The sequence below is a fragment of the Cicer arietinum genome, chromosome 1 (genome assembly GCF_000331145.2).
Source record: "Cicer arietinum cultivar CDC Frontier isolate Library 1 chromosome 1, Cicar.CDCFrontier_v2.0, whole genome shotgun sequence".
In the NCBI taxonomy this organism is placed as follows: Eukaryota; Viridiplantae; Streptophyta; class Magnoliopsida; order Fabales; family Fabaceae; genus Cicer; species Cicer arietinum.
The window spans coordinates 1159791-1173643 of NC_021160.2; the positions used below are offsets into that span (position 1 = coordinate 1159791).

General features: G+C 27.3%; 4 protein-coding genes across 4 annotated transcripts in view; 3 read left to right on the forward strand and 1 right to left on the reverse strand.

The window, feature by feature from the left end:
* On the forward strand, window positions 1-584 carry LOC101504405 (uncharacterized). The gene has a single exon (XM_004486191.3). The coding sequence runs from the start codon at window positions 82-84 to the stop codon at window positions 382-384; it is 303 nt and encodes a 100-aa protein (XP_004486248.1). The 5' UTR covers window positions 1-81; the 3' UTR covers window positions 385-584.
* A 2122-nt stretch (window positions 585-2706) lies between these two features.
* On the reverse strand, window positions 2707-5533 carry LOC101504722 (uncharacterized). Its single transcript, XM_027335601.2, has 5 exons — window positions 5175-5533; window positions 5005-5067; window positions 4106-4187; window positions 3837-4013; window positions 2707-2888 (listed from the first exon to the last, which is right to left on the reverse strand). Exons 1-5 carry the CDS (start codon window positions 5378-5380, stop codon window positions 2796-2798), a joined length of 621 nt encoding a protein of 206 aa, XP_027191402.1. The 5' UTR covers window positions 5381-5533; the 3' UTR covers window positions 2707-2795.
* A 5109-nt stretch (window positions 5534-10642) lies between these two features.
* LOC101492343 (uncharacterized) lies at window positions 10643-12113 on the forward strand. The gene has a single exon (XM_004485543.4). The coding sequence runs from the start codon at window positions 10765-10767 to the stop codon at window positions 11920-11922; it is 1158 nt and encodes a 385-aa protein (XP_004485600.1). The 5' UTR covers window positions 10643-10764; the 3' UTR covers window positions 11923-12113.
* A 1363-nt stretch (window positions 12114-13476) lies between these two features.
* Window positions 13477-13853, forward strand: part of LOC101492676 (uncharacterized) — a 4566-nt gene continuing 4189 nt past the window's right edge. Inside the window, exon 1 of the mRNA XM_073370990.1 lies at window positions 13477-13791. Coding sequence (XP_073227091.1) covers window positions 13637-13791 — 155 coding nt within the window. The 5' untranslated portion in view covers window positions 13477-13636. The remainder of the gene's footprint in view (window positions 13792-13853) is intronic.

The following is a 13853-nucleotide window of genomic DNA, read 5'->3' on the forward strand; positions in this document are numbered from 1 at the left end:
ACTCTCAATATTCTCTCAAATTCTCACACTCCTTCATTTCTTCTTCTTCTCCTCAACTTCTCTCTCTCTAAAAATTAAAGAATGGCTCGCTCTTGCATTTCGATTCTGATTCTCTTCGCAGCAATGTTCGTTTTCTCTGCTGTCGCACAATCTCCGGCGGCGTCTCCGGCGGCTTCTTCTGAAACTCCATCGCCATCTTCTTCCAAGTTTACGCCGACCGCTGCTCCATCTCTTACTCCGACATCGCCTTCTCTTTCCCCGTCGTCGATTTCGTCTCCTCCTGCTGACGCTCCCGGACCTTCCGGAAGTAGTGCTGCTACCAACGGAATCTTCGTCGCCGGATCTCTTGCAGTCGCACTTGTCGTGTCTGTTATGATCGTTTGAAGCTCAGCATTTGCATTGTGGGTCCCTTTCTCTACACTCGGAGTGGGGCATATATATATAAATAAAATAATATTATATCCAAAGTTTGGTTAAATGTTGTCTCCTTATTTTTAGTTATTTTTATATTTTTTTTCTTGTTTAAATATACATGTATTTGCCGAATTTTTATTATATTATGTAGTACTATATTGAGTTTTTCACATATATATCTCTTTTTTTATTTTTTTTAAATATCCCACTCTCAAATTAAATTCTCTGAATGTTCAACTTTTTAGATTTAACTGGAAGTCATTACATAGGGAAACAGCTTTTTGAAGAGGAATTTTTTTATGTCAATAAATATTTTTTTTATATTCGGGGAATCACCTCCAACTGCCTTTTTTATGTCAATAGAAAGTCAATAACAAAAAAAAAATAAAACGCAGTTGGAGGTGACTTTCCCGGAAAAGACTTTCTATTGACATAATTTTTTTTTTCTATTGACATAAAAAAAATTTCTCTTCAAGAAGTGGCTTCCGCGAAGAACTCAAAAAATTTAATTTGAGAATGGGACATTTAAGTAAAAAAAATAAAAAAGGATATATATATATATATATATATATAACTCTTATTATATTATAGAATACTATTTTTTAACGAATATTAATAATATTGAATAATATAATAATGCATTGAATTAGCATTCGTATTGGTAAATAGTTGGTGCTGATGTCTAAAAAATAAAAAACATCGTGGGTGCCGTTTATTTAGAAATAAATTCAAAATCGTCTGATTTGGAATTTGATTTGATAATATGTTGTTTGTAATAGTTTCTCTCTTTGTGAGATTTATTATAATAACAGCTCGGCAAAATTATATATATAAAAGAAAAACGAAAGTTCATGGACATAAAAATTTGCCTAAAAAAAATTAAGTGGGAAGGTCGGCTTAGCCTAAAGGAGTTAGGCTTCTAGCACTTGGAAGTTTAACAATAAATTGAGTCATTTTAGTTCATCAAAATACAGGACAATATTATTTTAATATATGATTCATTTTAGTTCATGATTCAAGCAAAAAATATTAATTAATCGTAGAATATTCAAAATATTAGAGAATTTAGTTTTATAATGGGTATATATTATTTTAATAATAAAATTATATTTTTTAATAGATTTTTATGACAACAAATTTGTATCTTGACTAATTTGAGTTTTTTTGTTGGGTGAGATATTAAAATGATAGTATCATATACTTTCAAGATTAAAATGGTAGTTTATCTTAAGTTTAATTAACAATTATTATCTACTACATTAAATATGATTATTTTGTTAGTGGCAACCATTAGAACACTAAAAAAAAAAAATTAAGTTGAAGGTTGAACTTTCAACACTTGAGAATTTAATTCACAATTATTGTCTCCCATATCTCGAATAAAATGATTATTTTGGTGGTACCTCTTCGAAAATCAAAATAGATAATCTTGCTAGTCTAGCCAAATGGGTAGACTTTCATAATGTGGGAGTATAATTCACAATTATTGTTTGTGTGACGCATCTCAATTATAATTATTGTAATGGAGGTAACGTAGAAAATCATAAAAAGAAAATCACGCATAAATTAGCAAGACAAGAGTAATTGGAAGACTTTATTTAAATGTGTTTTGTACCTTTTATTTTAATTAAATAAATATTTTAGTCTCTCATTTATAAATATAAATTTATAAATAAGATATTTCCGTTATTTGACTTTTAATATTCAATATTTTTTCAACAATTCAATATGACATTTTTTTATTACATATTATATTAAATTATTTTGATTTAATGATTTGAAATTGTTGATTTATAATAGAAATAATTGACTCGAGTACAATAGGTTTCTATAAATGCAAGGTGGATGCTTATTTTACATCCTCATAAAATAGAGTTAGAATTTGAATTTGTATCCGTGATAATAGTGATAATATTGTCCTAGTCAAAACTGAATGATCTTCTCCTATGTGTTCATTTATAGTAGGTGAAACTTGTAGATTGCTTCGTGTTTTGTAATGAGTTCAAGAACTTTAAATTGAATTAATTGACTTTAAGTTGAACTCGAGATGTGTAGTTGATTAGTTTTATCAAGTTCAATTGGATGCTTTTGAATTTGATATTAGTCTGTTTGATTATCGTTATTATGTCTTTCGATACTCCGTGTAAAATTTATCTGAAGACAACTTAAACAACTTTTAATAAAAAAAAAAAAATTTCTATAATTTTGTTATTACGGACTTTCAAAACAATTTTTTTGAAATTTTAGATTTTAACTCAAACAATAATAGTACACTTTCACATACAAAGAAAATGTATATGCACAAAGGATTGTGTGTACAAAAAGTAAAAGGTTAATATGTACAAAGTAAAAGCAGAGGAAAATACAACTTTAATTTGGCATCATTTCCTCTCAGATTCTTTTTTCATTACCTTGTAGAATAAGGGTTCAAAGAAGGACTCCAAACCATCAAGGTCATTCTTGAATTCATCAACCTGTGTTTCATTACATCTGTCATTTTAAGTAGTAGTAAAAACCTGTTGTAACTTTTATTATGAAATACTACCTCCCTCAATAAACATAAGATCCTGTTAAAAAAATCTTTGTTCTATTTGATAAACTAATTTTTCTTAAAAGATAAACTTGTAAAATAATATCAGTTAATAAATTTAATATTATTATTTAATTTTTTAATTTTTGTGATTTAGTCAATATGGTGTTATATATATATTCTCTTTGGAATGAATTATAAATAAAATTAAATTCATTTTTTTAAAATGAAACGTAAACAAAAATCAACAAATTATCTCATCTTTAATGATTGAAGGTATCTCCAAAATACCACTCATTTAATGTAATTTTTTTATATTCTCAACAACTCAATTTATTAGTTATAGTCATAGAGAGTAAATTTTATTTTTATTGCGATTGCGTAAATTAAAAGTGATGAGTTATCGTTTTTTTCTTTGATATGTTGATGAAATGGTAAAAACACTTGCACATATCTACGAAATTCTAGATTTAAGCTTGAGACATGATATTGAGTCTAACAATATCAATATTTGTTACTTGAGTAAACATTAGAAATTAATGGGTGTAATTTAATCTATTTTTATTTGTATTTTATATCATATGAAGTATTATCTCCCTCTCTAAATACAAGATGCACTTGATATTTTCTTTGTCACTTTTTATAAAACTCCTTTCAATTTGTAATTTAATTTTTTGTGTGCAATATATAATAAATATTACAATAAAAATATAAACTATTTCTCTCTGTTCAAGGGTAAATCAATAAAATCATTTAAATTTTTTATAAATTTAATACTATAATTAACTTTGTTATTTCCCGTGATCTTGTCGAGGTGATTTTATATATAGTGACGAAAATAGTATATTTAGAGAAAAAAGTAGTATATATATATGAATATTGAATGCAATACCTTGTGTACAAACTCCTTTGTTAATTGAGCATGATGAGCAACATGTTTTGATACACATTCTACCATCAAAGTTGCTTTCTTTAACTTACCATCCTCAGGAAACTTCTCTGCCACTTCTTCACATACCTTCTCTGCCACTATTGCTACCTTTTCAACTTCTTCAACCACAAATTCACCCTTTCCTGAATTCATATTATACCAAAAGTTCCTCACTCAACAATTTAATTCTCTTTGAGTAGATGAAGAAAAGTTAAGAAATACTTGTTAACTTCTATTCTCTTTACTTTTTCATAATCATGTTTCCATATAGGTAGGAAAAGGGAAAGTAGAGAGCTCATAATCCATTTTAGCCTGCAATTTCATGAAGAAAGGCTTACTATATGTTTCTATATTGTAATTAAAATTTATTAATTATAATATCTTTTTCAATTTTGAGTTTCACCTTATAACTTTGAAGGACACAGTTTTTCAAATTCCATAGAGTATAATTATAAAATGAGTTGGACCAATTTTTTTATATATATATATAAAATGAGTATGTTTTGAATTTCGAATTGTAGAGGTCAAATTATCTTCTTTAAAATAAATAATTTATAACTTATCTTTTAATAAAATTATGTTATATTTTAAGATCTAACTTGATATTTTAAAGAATTTAATTTTATATGTCATTTTTTTAAATTTTATTTTATAATAACATATTTAAATATGTCAAGTATTGATGTAGATTAATATATTTAAATTGTAAAAAAGATTAAGAAATTATCGATTTAACACAAAATATAATTAATAATAATAAGATTAGTAATTTATTTATACAGATCGACTTAAAAAACTTCTTTGATGGTCTATAGTATAATCTTTTAAACTAAATAAACTTTTATAAAAATTTTGGTTTCGTCTATTTAAAAAAAAAAAATTCTAATCTAATATGAACCTAACTTTGATGTCTATATTATAACCTTTTAAACTAAATAAATTTATATAAAGTTTTTGATCTTGTCTAGTTTAAAAAAAAAATTATAATCTAATATGAACCTAACGAAGATTAAACTATAGACCTTTGCATTCGATCTCAACTATTTCCCCCCTAAGTGTGACTCAACTGCACGATTTAAAACATTCCCAAATTATATTGAAACTCTAAGTAAATGGATGCAAACCATACCATGTAGGGAACTTGGAGCTTGAAGAAGTAGTAACTTGTGGTTTAATCTTGACATTATTTACCCTACAAATAAAGGTGGTGAAAAAATAATTCGGTATGTATGTATACTCAACATTCAAATTGAAGTGGTTTTAAGAAGAAAAAAAAAGTTGTGGATAATTAAAATTTACCTCTTTGTATTTGTGCTTGTGTTGCTATTGGTGCTGAACAATTGCTGACCAATATGATTTATCCAATAACCATTTCTTAGTTTATCTGCTGACATAATTGGACTATTTCTCGTTAATCTTCTATAGGTTGGTCGAAATCTAGATGCATGAACAACATCAAGAATACTTGTGAATTTCTTGGTTACCAATAAACCTGTTCTAAACATATTAATTTAATTGGTTTGACACTTTAGATAACACTATGCGAAGATATTAATAATGGTTGATCCTTGTTCAAGTATAAAGAAACCAATTCAGCTATAAAAGTGAATGTTCTATGTACAATATTTTTATTTATGGGTGGGATTGGGGCTACATGATCGAAGGCCAAACATTAATAAAATAGCGTTGGATAATTGGATTTGAGAAATTAGGCACTGTTTTTTATGTGAATTTGGTTACTCCAAGCAAACATTTGATTTTAATTTAGAAACGTACCTAAGTATTCAATCTTTTATTTTTGTAACTTGTACGTTAAAGTTTAAATCCAAATCAAGTTCTACAATGCACAATCATATTATAATCACATTATGCTCATTGTATATAATTTTTTTAGTTTATTTAAAATTACTCACTATTAACGAAGTAAATGTATTTTGTAGTAGTTCAAGGTGATGAATTCAATTGAAATCGGAGAATATTTATGAAATTTCACATTATTTAAAGTTATAAAGGAAGAAAAGTTCATAACCATATATGTAGCTCTAGTTTTTCGTTACAAATCACACTAACACTTTAAGTATATATTTGATCTTTTTTATTTTGTTTTATATTTTTGTGTTAGAGTGTTGTGAAATGTAGATTAAATATTTATTTTGGAAAGTGTTAGTATACTAAGAGCCAAAAGATAATTCTTTATGTTGTAACAATTTTTAGAGTGTTGTGAAATGTAGATTAAATATTTATTTTGGAAAGTGTTAGTATACTAAGAGCCAAGAGATAATTCTTTATGTTGTAACAATTTTTAGAGTGTTGTCCTCTAATTGTCATTAGATAGTTTTTTTTTGTTTTTTTTTTTTCGAATTTGGAGTTTTCTCGTTATTTTATTATGTTGTGAGATTGTTATTTAAATTAGATTTAGACATGTGCGTTGCGCGATTAGATGTAACATTTTGTGAATTTTATCGAGTTAATTTTAGTGTTGATACTGTGAAAATGCAACTATTTATTTTTATTGTAAAATCAAAATATCAAATTTGTAAAAATTGACTATAAAATAGAGAAATAATAAAATAAATATATGAATTTGAAACAAATGATCAATAAAAAATATTAAAAAAGTAATAGTAGTTTAAAAATAAAATTAAAATAGCAATATATAATATTGTTAAAAACATTAGAAATATTCTAAGATAAACAATAAAACAACAACCATTTTTTTGACAAAAAATAATTAGAATATAATATCAAAATATTTTGTAGCCATTTCAGGTACTGCTCATTTATTTTATTTTGGTCATTCATATATAAAAAAATCGATGTTCTAACTCATTCATGAAAATATGTAGAAAGATCGGTGCACCAGAAGGAGGCGATATGCAGGTTATTGGGAATAAAAATGAACACTATCGCAATTCGCAAGGAAAGGAGAATAGTTGAAATAGTTAAAAATAAAACATTTGAGAAATGAAAATAGTGTAGGATAAATGAAAACGAAATGACTCTTGTTGGCCAATAACTTTTGTTAATTCAATGTGGTGGTGTTATTGAGATTTATGTGAGTCTAGTTACACTATTGAAGGATAATTGATGTTAATATGTGGTAAGAAAAACATAAGGGTGTAATAGTAGAGATATAATAGAGGTTGTGTGAAACTAAAATTAAAGGGACACCTTATAATATTTTGCCTTGAACGGCAAAAATAGTGCTATGTGACAAAATTAAGGATGAGATGTCAATATTTATAAATAGATTTATCTCTTTGTTTATTTTTTCAACATAAGACACAATGACTCAATGCTCGTTAATGCAGGTACTTTACGACCACTTGTAGCTCTAAAACCTAATTCCAATAGACATGAGAGAATTAGGGCAAGATACAAGGAGCATGTTACACCTTCGATATCCATAACAATCATCTCTTTGAACCCGCTTCAGCTATAAACGACATCTCATTCACTAAAAAAAGTACACACATTCTATCATAATACCCCTCACTCTACTCGATCTTATACTGACTTGAACGTCAAAGTACAACACAGATCTACATTTGATCTAGAACATCTCCAACCCTCCTCCTTGATCCATCACAAATCATTGTTTACAAAACTTCTCACAAAATACTATACACGTGGTCCTAATATATATATATATTTTTTAATTACTATAATTGTTATGTTTTTTTTTGGGTTCATACTTTAAAATAAAATTATTACCATGTTTGCACAACTATGGTAGATTTTTTGTCAACAAAAAAAAGGGTCGACCCGATTTCAAGTGCTTGTAGACCGCACTAACGAGGTATTTGGAGCGAGAGATTCTTTTATACGTTGTTTGTGAGTTTGGAGTGGAAGAGTGGGGAAGACTTTAAAAATAAAAAAAGAAATGGAAGAAATGGTGAGTTTTGGAAGAAAAGGATTTTGTTTTCATTCATAATACAAATTTTCTTTATTTTCGGAAATTCAAAAATTGCATTCGAGAAGGATTTTGGAGGATTTAGACAAGTTCTTTGTATAATTTTCATATTGTTATGATACTCGATAAATTTAAAAATATATTAATTATAAATATTCTCTTACTTTTTTCTACAAAATTAATCTCTTAAAACATATAAAAAATTCTATCTGTATATCTATTTTCTTCTCCCTCTAAAGCATTTCTTCATCCTCCCCTCCAAACTCCAAAACAAAATCTTACATAATAAAACCTTAGATAATAGTTCAATTTGAAGTATTTGGACTAACACAATTCCTACTCCAATTGACACTAAGGTGTAATCCTATATTATATTTTTGTTTTCCACGTCTATCCTTCACCAGAGTTAAAAAATATTTTGAACGAAAAATTCAAGTTATAATTCACTGTCTCCTTTTATTAGACTCAACTACCTTTGCTAGATCTTTAAAAAAATGATATTATGACATCTAAATAGTGAGATTTGAGACGATTTATTGCGTACAATTTTTCACTTTGTGAATGCATACAAGTTAAACTAAATATTATTAAATAGAGTATAACATACACCTAGTCCCCATGGTCCCACAAACCATGCATAATTTCAAAATGGACCTCAAAGGTTTTACCATTTTTTTACTAAAGTAACATCTGAATTTCAAATATTTGGAATACAATTGTGTTTGAATACTTTACAATTTTTTTTGAAAAATTTGGAATTCTTAATTTTTCATATTTCAAAGTTAAAATTTTCACATTTAAAAGTAAACAAGATGTGAGGGTAAAGTTGGAATGTTAGTGATTTGTGTTGGTATGGAGACTCTGTTTAGGTGATTTGTGTTCAATTCTATTCTTTACTTTTTCAAAACAATGAAAAAGATTCTCCTAACTCTATAAGATTTCAGATATGTTTTGGAAAATTCACCTTAAGCTTTTTGTAACACATTATTTAAGTTCACCAGAACAATTTGAAAAATTCAACTAATCCAAACCATTTTTTGTAAATATTTTCCTAACTAATGTTTTAGAAATCCAGAAATCTTGTTTTGAAGTTTGCTAATTTTTATTATTTTTTGTTGTTGTTTTTTCTTTTGAAAAAAATATGTGTTTTGAAAAATTTAATTTAAATTTAAGTTTTGTGTAACACAGTTTTTAAGAAAAACTTAAAGTTCAAACTTTTAAAATATATTTGTCTTAAAAAAAATTAATTTAAGTTTACCAATACATTTTTTTCTTCTATTTTTTAACTTTAGGAAAACTTTTGGTAAGTATATCCTTTTTTTTTTTAAGAATTATTTTGGATTATTCTTTAAGAATGGTCCTTCAGCTTGAAGGTTTCTGGTTCTCTCAGGAGTTTTGTAGGATATGATTCGTCCAGAGTGTGCCTCGATGATATTATTGAAAATTATAGAGAAATTATAATTTTAGATAATTTAAATGCTTCCGTTAATTTTTTTTATTGTTAAATTTTATTATTTAAATAAATGAATTGTTATTTAAAATTAAGTTATTTTTACAAATCTAAATTTTTTTGAAGTGAATTGAAAATTATATTTGGACTAAAACTAAAATTTTGATAAAGTTGAGGGATTAATTTACAAATTTTGAAGAAACAATTTGCAAAATAAAAATTTTAGAGACCAATTTATAAAAAATAAAAAATATAGACTAAAATATAAATTTTAATAACATATAGCGTCAAAATTATAAAATTGAAAAGTTATGGAAACTATTTTCATAATTCATATTTAAAAAATAAAAAGTAACAAGAAAATTGAAATTATTAAATATTAAGTAATATTAAGTTTCTCTAAATTTAACTTTGACAAAAATCCCTTTATTTTAAAAATTCTTTAAATTTATCATCTATATAAAATAATTAGCATTAAAGAATTTGATTTTCCTTAAACAATTATATTGTTTCAAAAAGACTATCGTTCAAATAAATTCAAAAAAAAAATATTGCACATGAAAGCAAAGAACCATATCTAATGCAAAAATAAAATAAAAAGGGATATAATTTTGTAATATTAATTTTGTGATTGTAATTAAGTGGGTTGAGGTGGTATAAAGTAGGCCCAATCCAACCGACATAAGTTGGAGGCATGTATATTGAATGAATGAATTTAATTGAAAGTGAAATCCAACCAACCAATTGTGAACTGTCCATAGAAATACCAAATGCCCCAAAAGTCAATGGCGGAATAACGTAGCAAAGCTGCTCTAATTTTCCTTTTCTTTTTTTCTATTTTTCTATTTTTCTATTTTTCTATTTTATTTTTAGAGGAATGTTCATGGCAAGTGGTGTTAAGGCCAAGCCGCCTCAACATGTTTTTTAAAAGCCATTTTCGGTAAATCTTTATAAGTTAAATGTTGATAGTAATCCCTTTAGTAATTAATATATTTTAAAATATAATAAAATTATCCGTGAGTCACTTATTGAGTGTTTTGATTATTGTGATTTTTTTATAAAACTAGATGTCGAGTTTCATGTGATTGTTTGAAGCTTAATATGTTGGTTTTTGCTCGATCACATTGCTATTCTTGGACGATTTTTCTCTTGATTCACCCATATGTGTCTTTGGTATCTCACATAAAAAAATACATGTGTTATAAAAACTTATAAAATACGATATTTCCTTTTTTAGATCTGTTCTCTTTAATTATTTATGACTTTCCCGAATGACCTAATAAGAGTTAGTTTTTTTTTATACCTTTTAACTTTCACTTTTTTTTTATTCCTTCCCATAAAAAATCACTGGATTTGATTTAATTTAATTATTATAAAACAAATATAGTTTTATTTTATAATACGGTGGAAACTTGAAAAGTCAAAATTGTATACCTCATTTATCATCTTCGGTTCATCTTTCATCACAAAAAAAAAAAAAAAGTTTGATGAAAATCTGAATTGTTGTAAGTGTAAATGATAATAATATGAAGCTGCATCACAGAAAGTTGGTTGTACCAGAAATATGTGAATGGATATGTCAAGGTAAGAACTCTTTGTCTAATTGTTCATCAAACAAAGATTGCAGTGTTTGTTTCAAGATCTGTCTAACCAAACCTCAACTTTCTTATCCATATTCTCCACCACCACCACCACCACAAGTTCCTTCTTCTTTCTATTCATTAGATGAAAATCAAAACCATCACAAAATCATCACTTACTTCATCCTTACACTTTCTCTTCTTTCTTTTATTTTCTTTCTTGTTTGTTGTCGTTTCATCTATATCAAGTTAAGATCAAAGAGAAGTTTAAGGCTACAACCATCATCATCATCATCAACAACAACAACTCAACAAGTAGATGTTAATAATCTTGATGATGAAGAACAATATGGTTCTATGTTGGACCACCCCATTTGGTATATCCGTACAATTGGTCTTCACCAATCTGTTGTCAATGCAATAAGTGTTTGTAAGTATAAGAAAGGTGAAGGTTTGATTGAAGGAACAGAATGTTCTGTTTGTTTGAGTGAGTTTGAAGAAAATGAGAATCTTAGACTTTTACCAAAGTGTCATCATGCTTTTCATTTACCTTGTATTGATACTTGGCTTAGTTCACATACAAATTGTCCTATGTGTAGAGCTCCTATTGTTACCAACCCTACAACTACAAGGGTAGAGTCTTTGGAGTCTTCTATTGTTGTTGATTCAAGTTCATTGGGACAGACCCAAATGGAAAATTTTGAGGAAAATAGTAATGAAGGATTTGAAAGTAGTGTTTTTGATTCTCAATTGAGGAATAGGATACAAGAAGATGGAGAAGGCCAATTGGGGGGGTGTGAAAATGAAAGACAAGTCCATGACGCCGTTACCGTTCGGCCTAGGAGATCTGTTTCCATGGATGATTCTTTTGTTGCAAATGTTCTATCAATAGAATCTAATGTTGATTCAAGTAGAAAGGTTAATGGAATTGATAATTTGGCAACTACATCCAAAGGTAGTAGTAGTTTTTCTATCAGGTCAACAAGATATTTGAAGGGTGTTTCTAGTCCAATGAAGAGGTCAAGTTCCTACAATGGGAAATATCTTCTGTCTTGGTATAGCCGCAGTAAGAAGAAGCCAAATGCTATTCTAAGAAGCTCTTAAATTACTTTGCTTTTATGCTAACTAATCAACTAAAATGTGTGTATGTATGTATGTAACTCAGTAACTCTCAACAAGCTGAGAGGCTGAGACTTTTAAAGTTTTCTGTATGCATCAAAAACATTATGTGATGTGTCAAGTGTATAATAGTAGCAAAACAAAAAAGTTACAAATAAATTTTGCTTTGTTATTTATTTGTCTATGTGATCAACTAATGATTCAGTTATTATTTAATCTAAGTCCAATTTTTTATTGTACTGAAGAAGTGATGATATTGATAGTACTGTCATGCAATGATAAAAAAATAAGAGAGATATAACAAAAACCTTGTAGTGTTTCAACTAGTGTGGAAGAATAGAAAAGCATATCAAAAGTAATAAAGCATTAAGATTGAGCTCTTTATGTTAGGCTTTGTGATTTTAGTACTTATATTGAATATAAAGTACTGTGTTTGCAATAAGAGATCGAATATAAAGAGAGTATTCCTCAACTTAAATAGTGTCTTCTGAGATTAAAGCATGCTTAGTTAAATTGTGAGTAAATACATTATCTATTCTCTTCACATCATAAACTATGGATGAAGCAAATAAGGAAAACAAGTTGCGGCAATCAACAACAATGAATTTTAAATAAGAGTCATTTGAAGAGAGAGTATTAATAGTTCTGACAACGTTAAAGGAATCTCTTTTCAATCATTATGAGATGGAATCCCAAATCAAGAACAAATTGAAGCATCAATCTAAATCCCATAACTTCAATTACATTCGAGCAAGAGATAGTAGTAGTTTTCCATTAACAGCAACTAAAACCACATTGTTACCTTATCTGGTAACAATGTCAATTTCTCAAACATGTCTTTGAGACTCAAATGACATTGATTTTCTATGTAGACTGTGTTAAACATCACGTTATAATCCTCCCACCTCCAAAGTTTTTACCTTTAAAACAAAATACATATTTTTAAGAACTAAAAACATAAAAATACATAAGTAAAACATTGTCCCTAGTCCCCAGTTTTCCAGAATAAAAACACAATGCGATTGCAGTAAGTGATAAAGAGTTGCAAGTAAAACAAGCTCAAAACACACAAAGCTTACACACTCAAATAATAATGCTTACACGAGATGGAACACTTCAAGTTAGTTACATTTCTTATAATCTACTAAAAAATATCAACGTGACAAAACTTAAAAACATTTCAATCTATTTTTTTTTTTAATAAATATTTAAATATTTATAATTAAAAGCAAATATCAGATTATCAACTAATTAACTCAACAAGCAAATATCAAAGTTTAAACCATGAAGAGTATAAATATAATCAACATATTAAGCAACAAATCTTTTGTTATTAGTGGACTAAAAGTTGGAACTCTCTATTAAGCTAAAACCTTTTTTTTTTGGGTTTTGAGCTAAAACTTTTAACTTTGAAGTAAATTCCATCAGCCATGCTCTTTTTTTTAGTTTAATTTATTTTTCATAAAAATATCAACAAGTTTAATCTCTACTAATTTTTTAATTTAGGTTTTAGTCATTTATTTAGTAGATTTGAACTTTAATAAAAAATTGATCCTTTTTGTTTTATTTGACTCAACCTTGGAATTAAAAAGGTTTGGTTTGGCCTGAGAGTGAGTAAATTGTAGCGCCAATTCCTTTCCTTTGTTTTGATTTTTTCCCTTTGATTTTGATTTTGATTAGTATTGAGTGAGAAAGAAGAATGTTTCGAACATGGCGCAAAGCAATTTCTCCACTCTCCATGATTCGATCTCCAATTGCTTTTCACCAAACCTACGCGAAGGTTGCAGCAGCACCAATCTTGGAAGAAAAACTCCAACCACAACCGGTATGCAATTTATCCATTATTATTACTTCAATTAAACTACACTCACATACCAATTTAATTTCATATGTAAATTTTTAGGTTAACCTAGAGA

What these genes read in the sequence shown, in the direction of transcription:
- LOC101504405 (XM_004486191.3), top strand. Translation starts at nt 82, where the DNA reads ATGGCTCGCTCTTGCATTTCGATTCTGATTCTCTTCGCAGCAATGTTC.
- LOC101504722 (XM_027335601.2), bottom strand. Translation starts at nt 5,380, where the DNA reads ATGTTTAGAACAGGTTTATTGGTAACCAAGAAATTCACAAGTATTCTT. An exon ending in AGCTCCAAGTTCCCTACATG is followed by an intron (nt 4,188 to 5,004) that starts GTATGGTTTGCA and finishes ATGAAATTGCAG; the next exon opens with GCTAAAATGGATTATGAGCT. An exon ending in CAAAGGAGTTTGTACACAAG is followed by an intron (nt 2,889 to 3,836) that starts GTATTGCATTCA and finishes AATGAAACACAG; the next exon opens with GTTGATGAATTCAAGAATGA.
- LOC101492343 (XM_004485543.4), top strand. Translation starts at nt 10,765, where the DNA reads ATGAAGCTGCATCACAGAAAGTTGGTTGTACCAGAAATATGTGAATGG.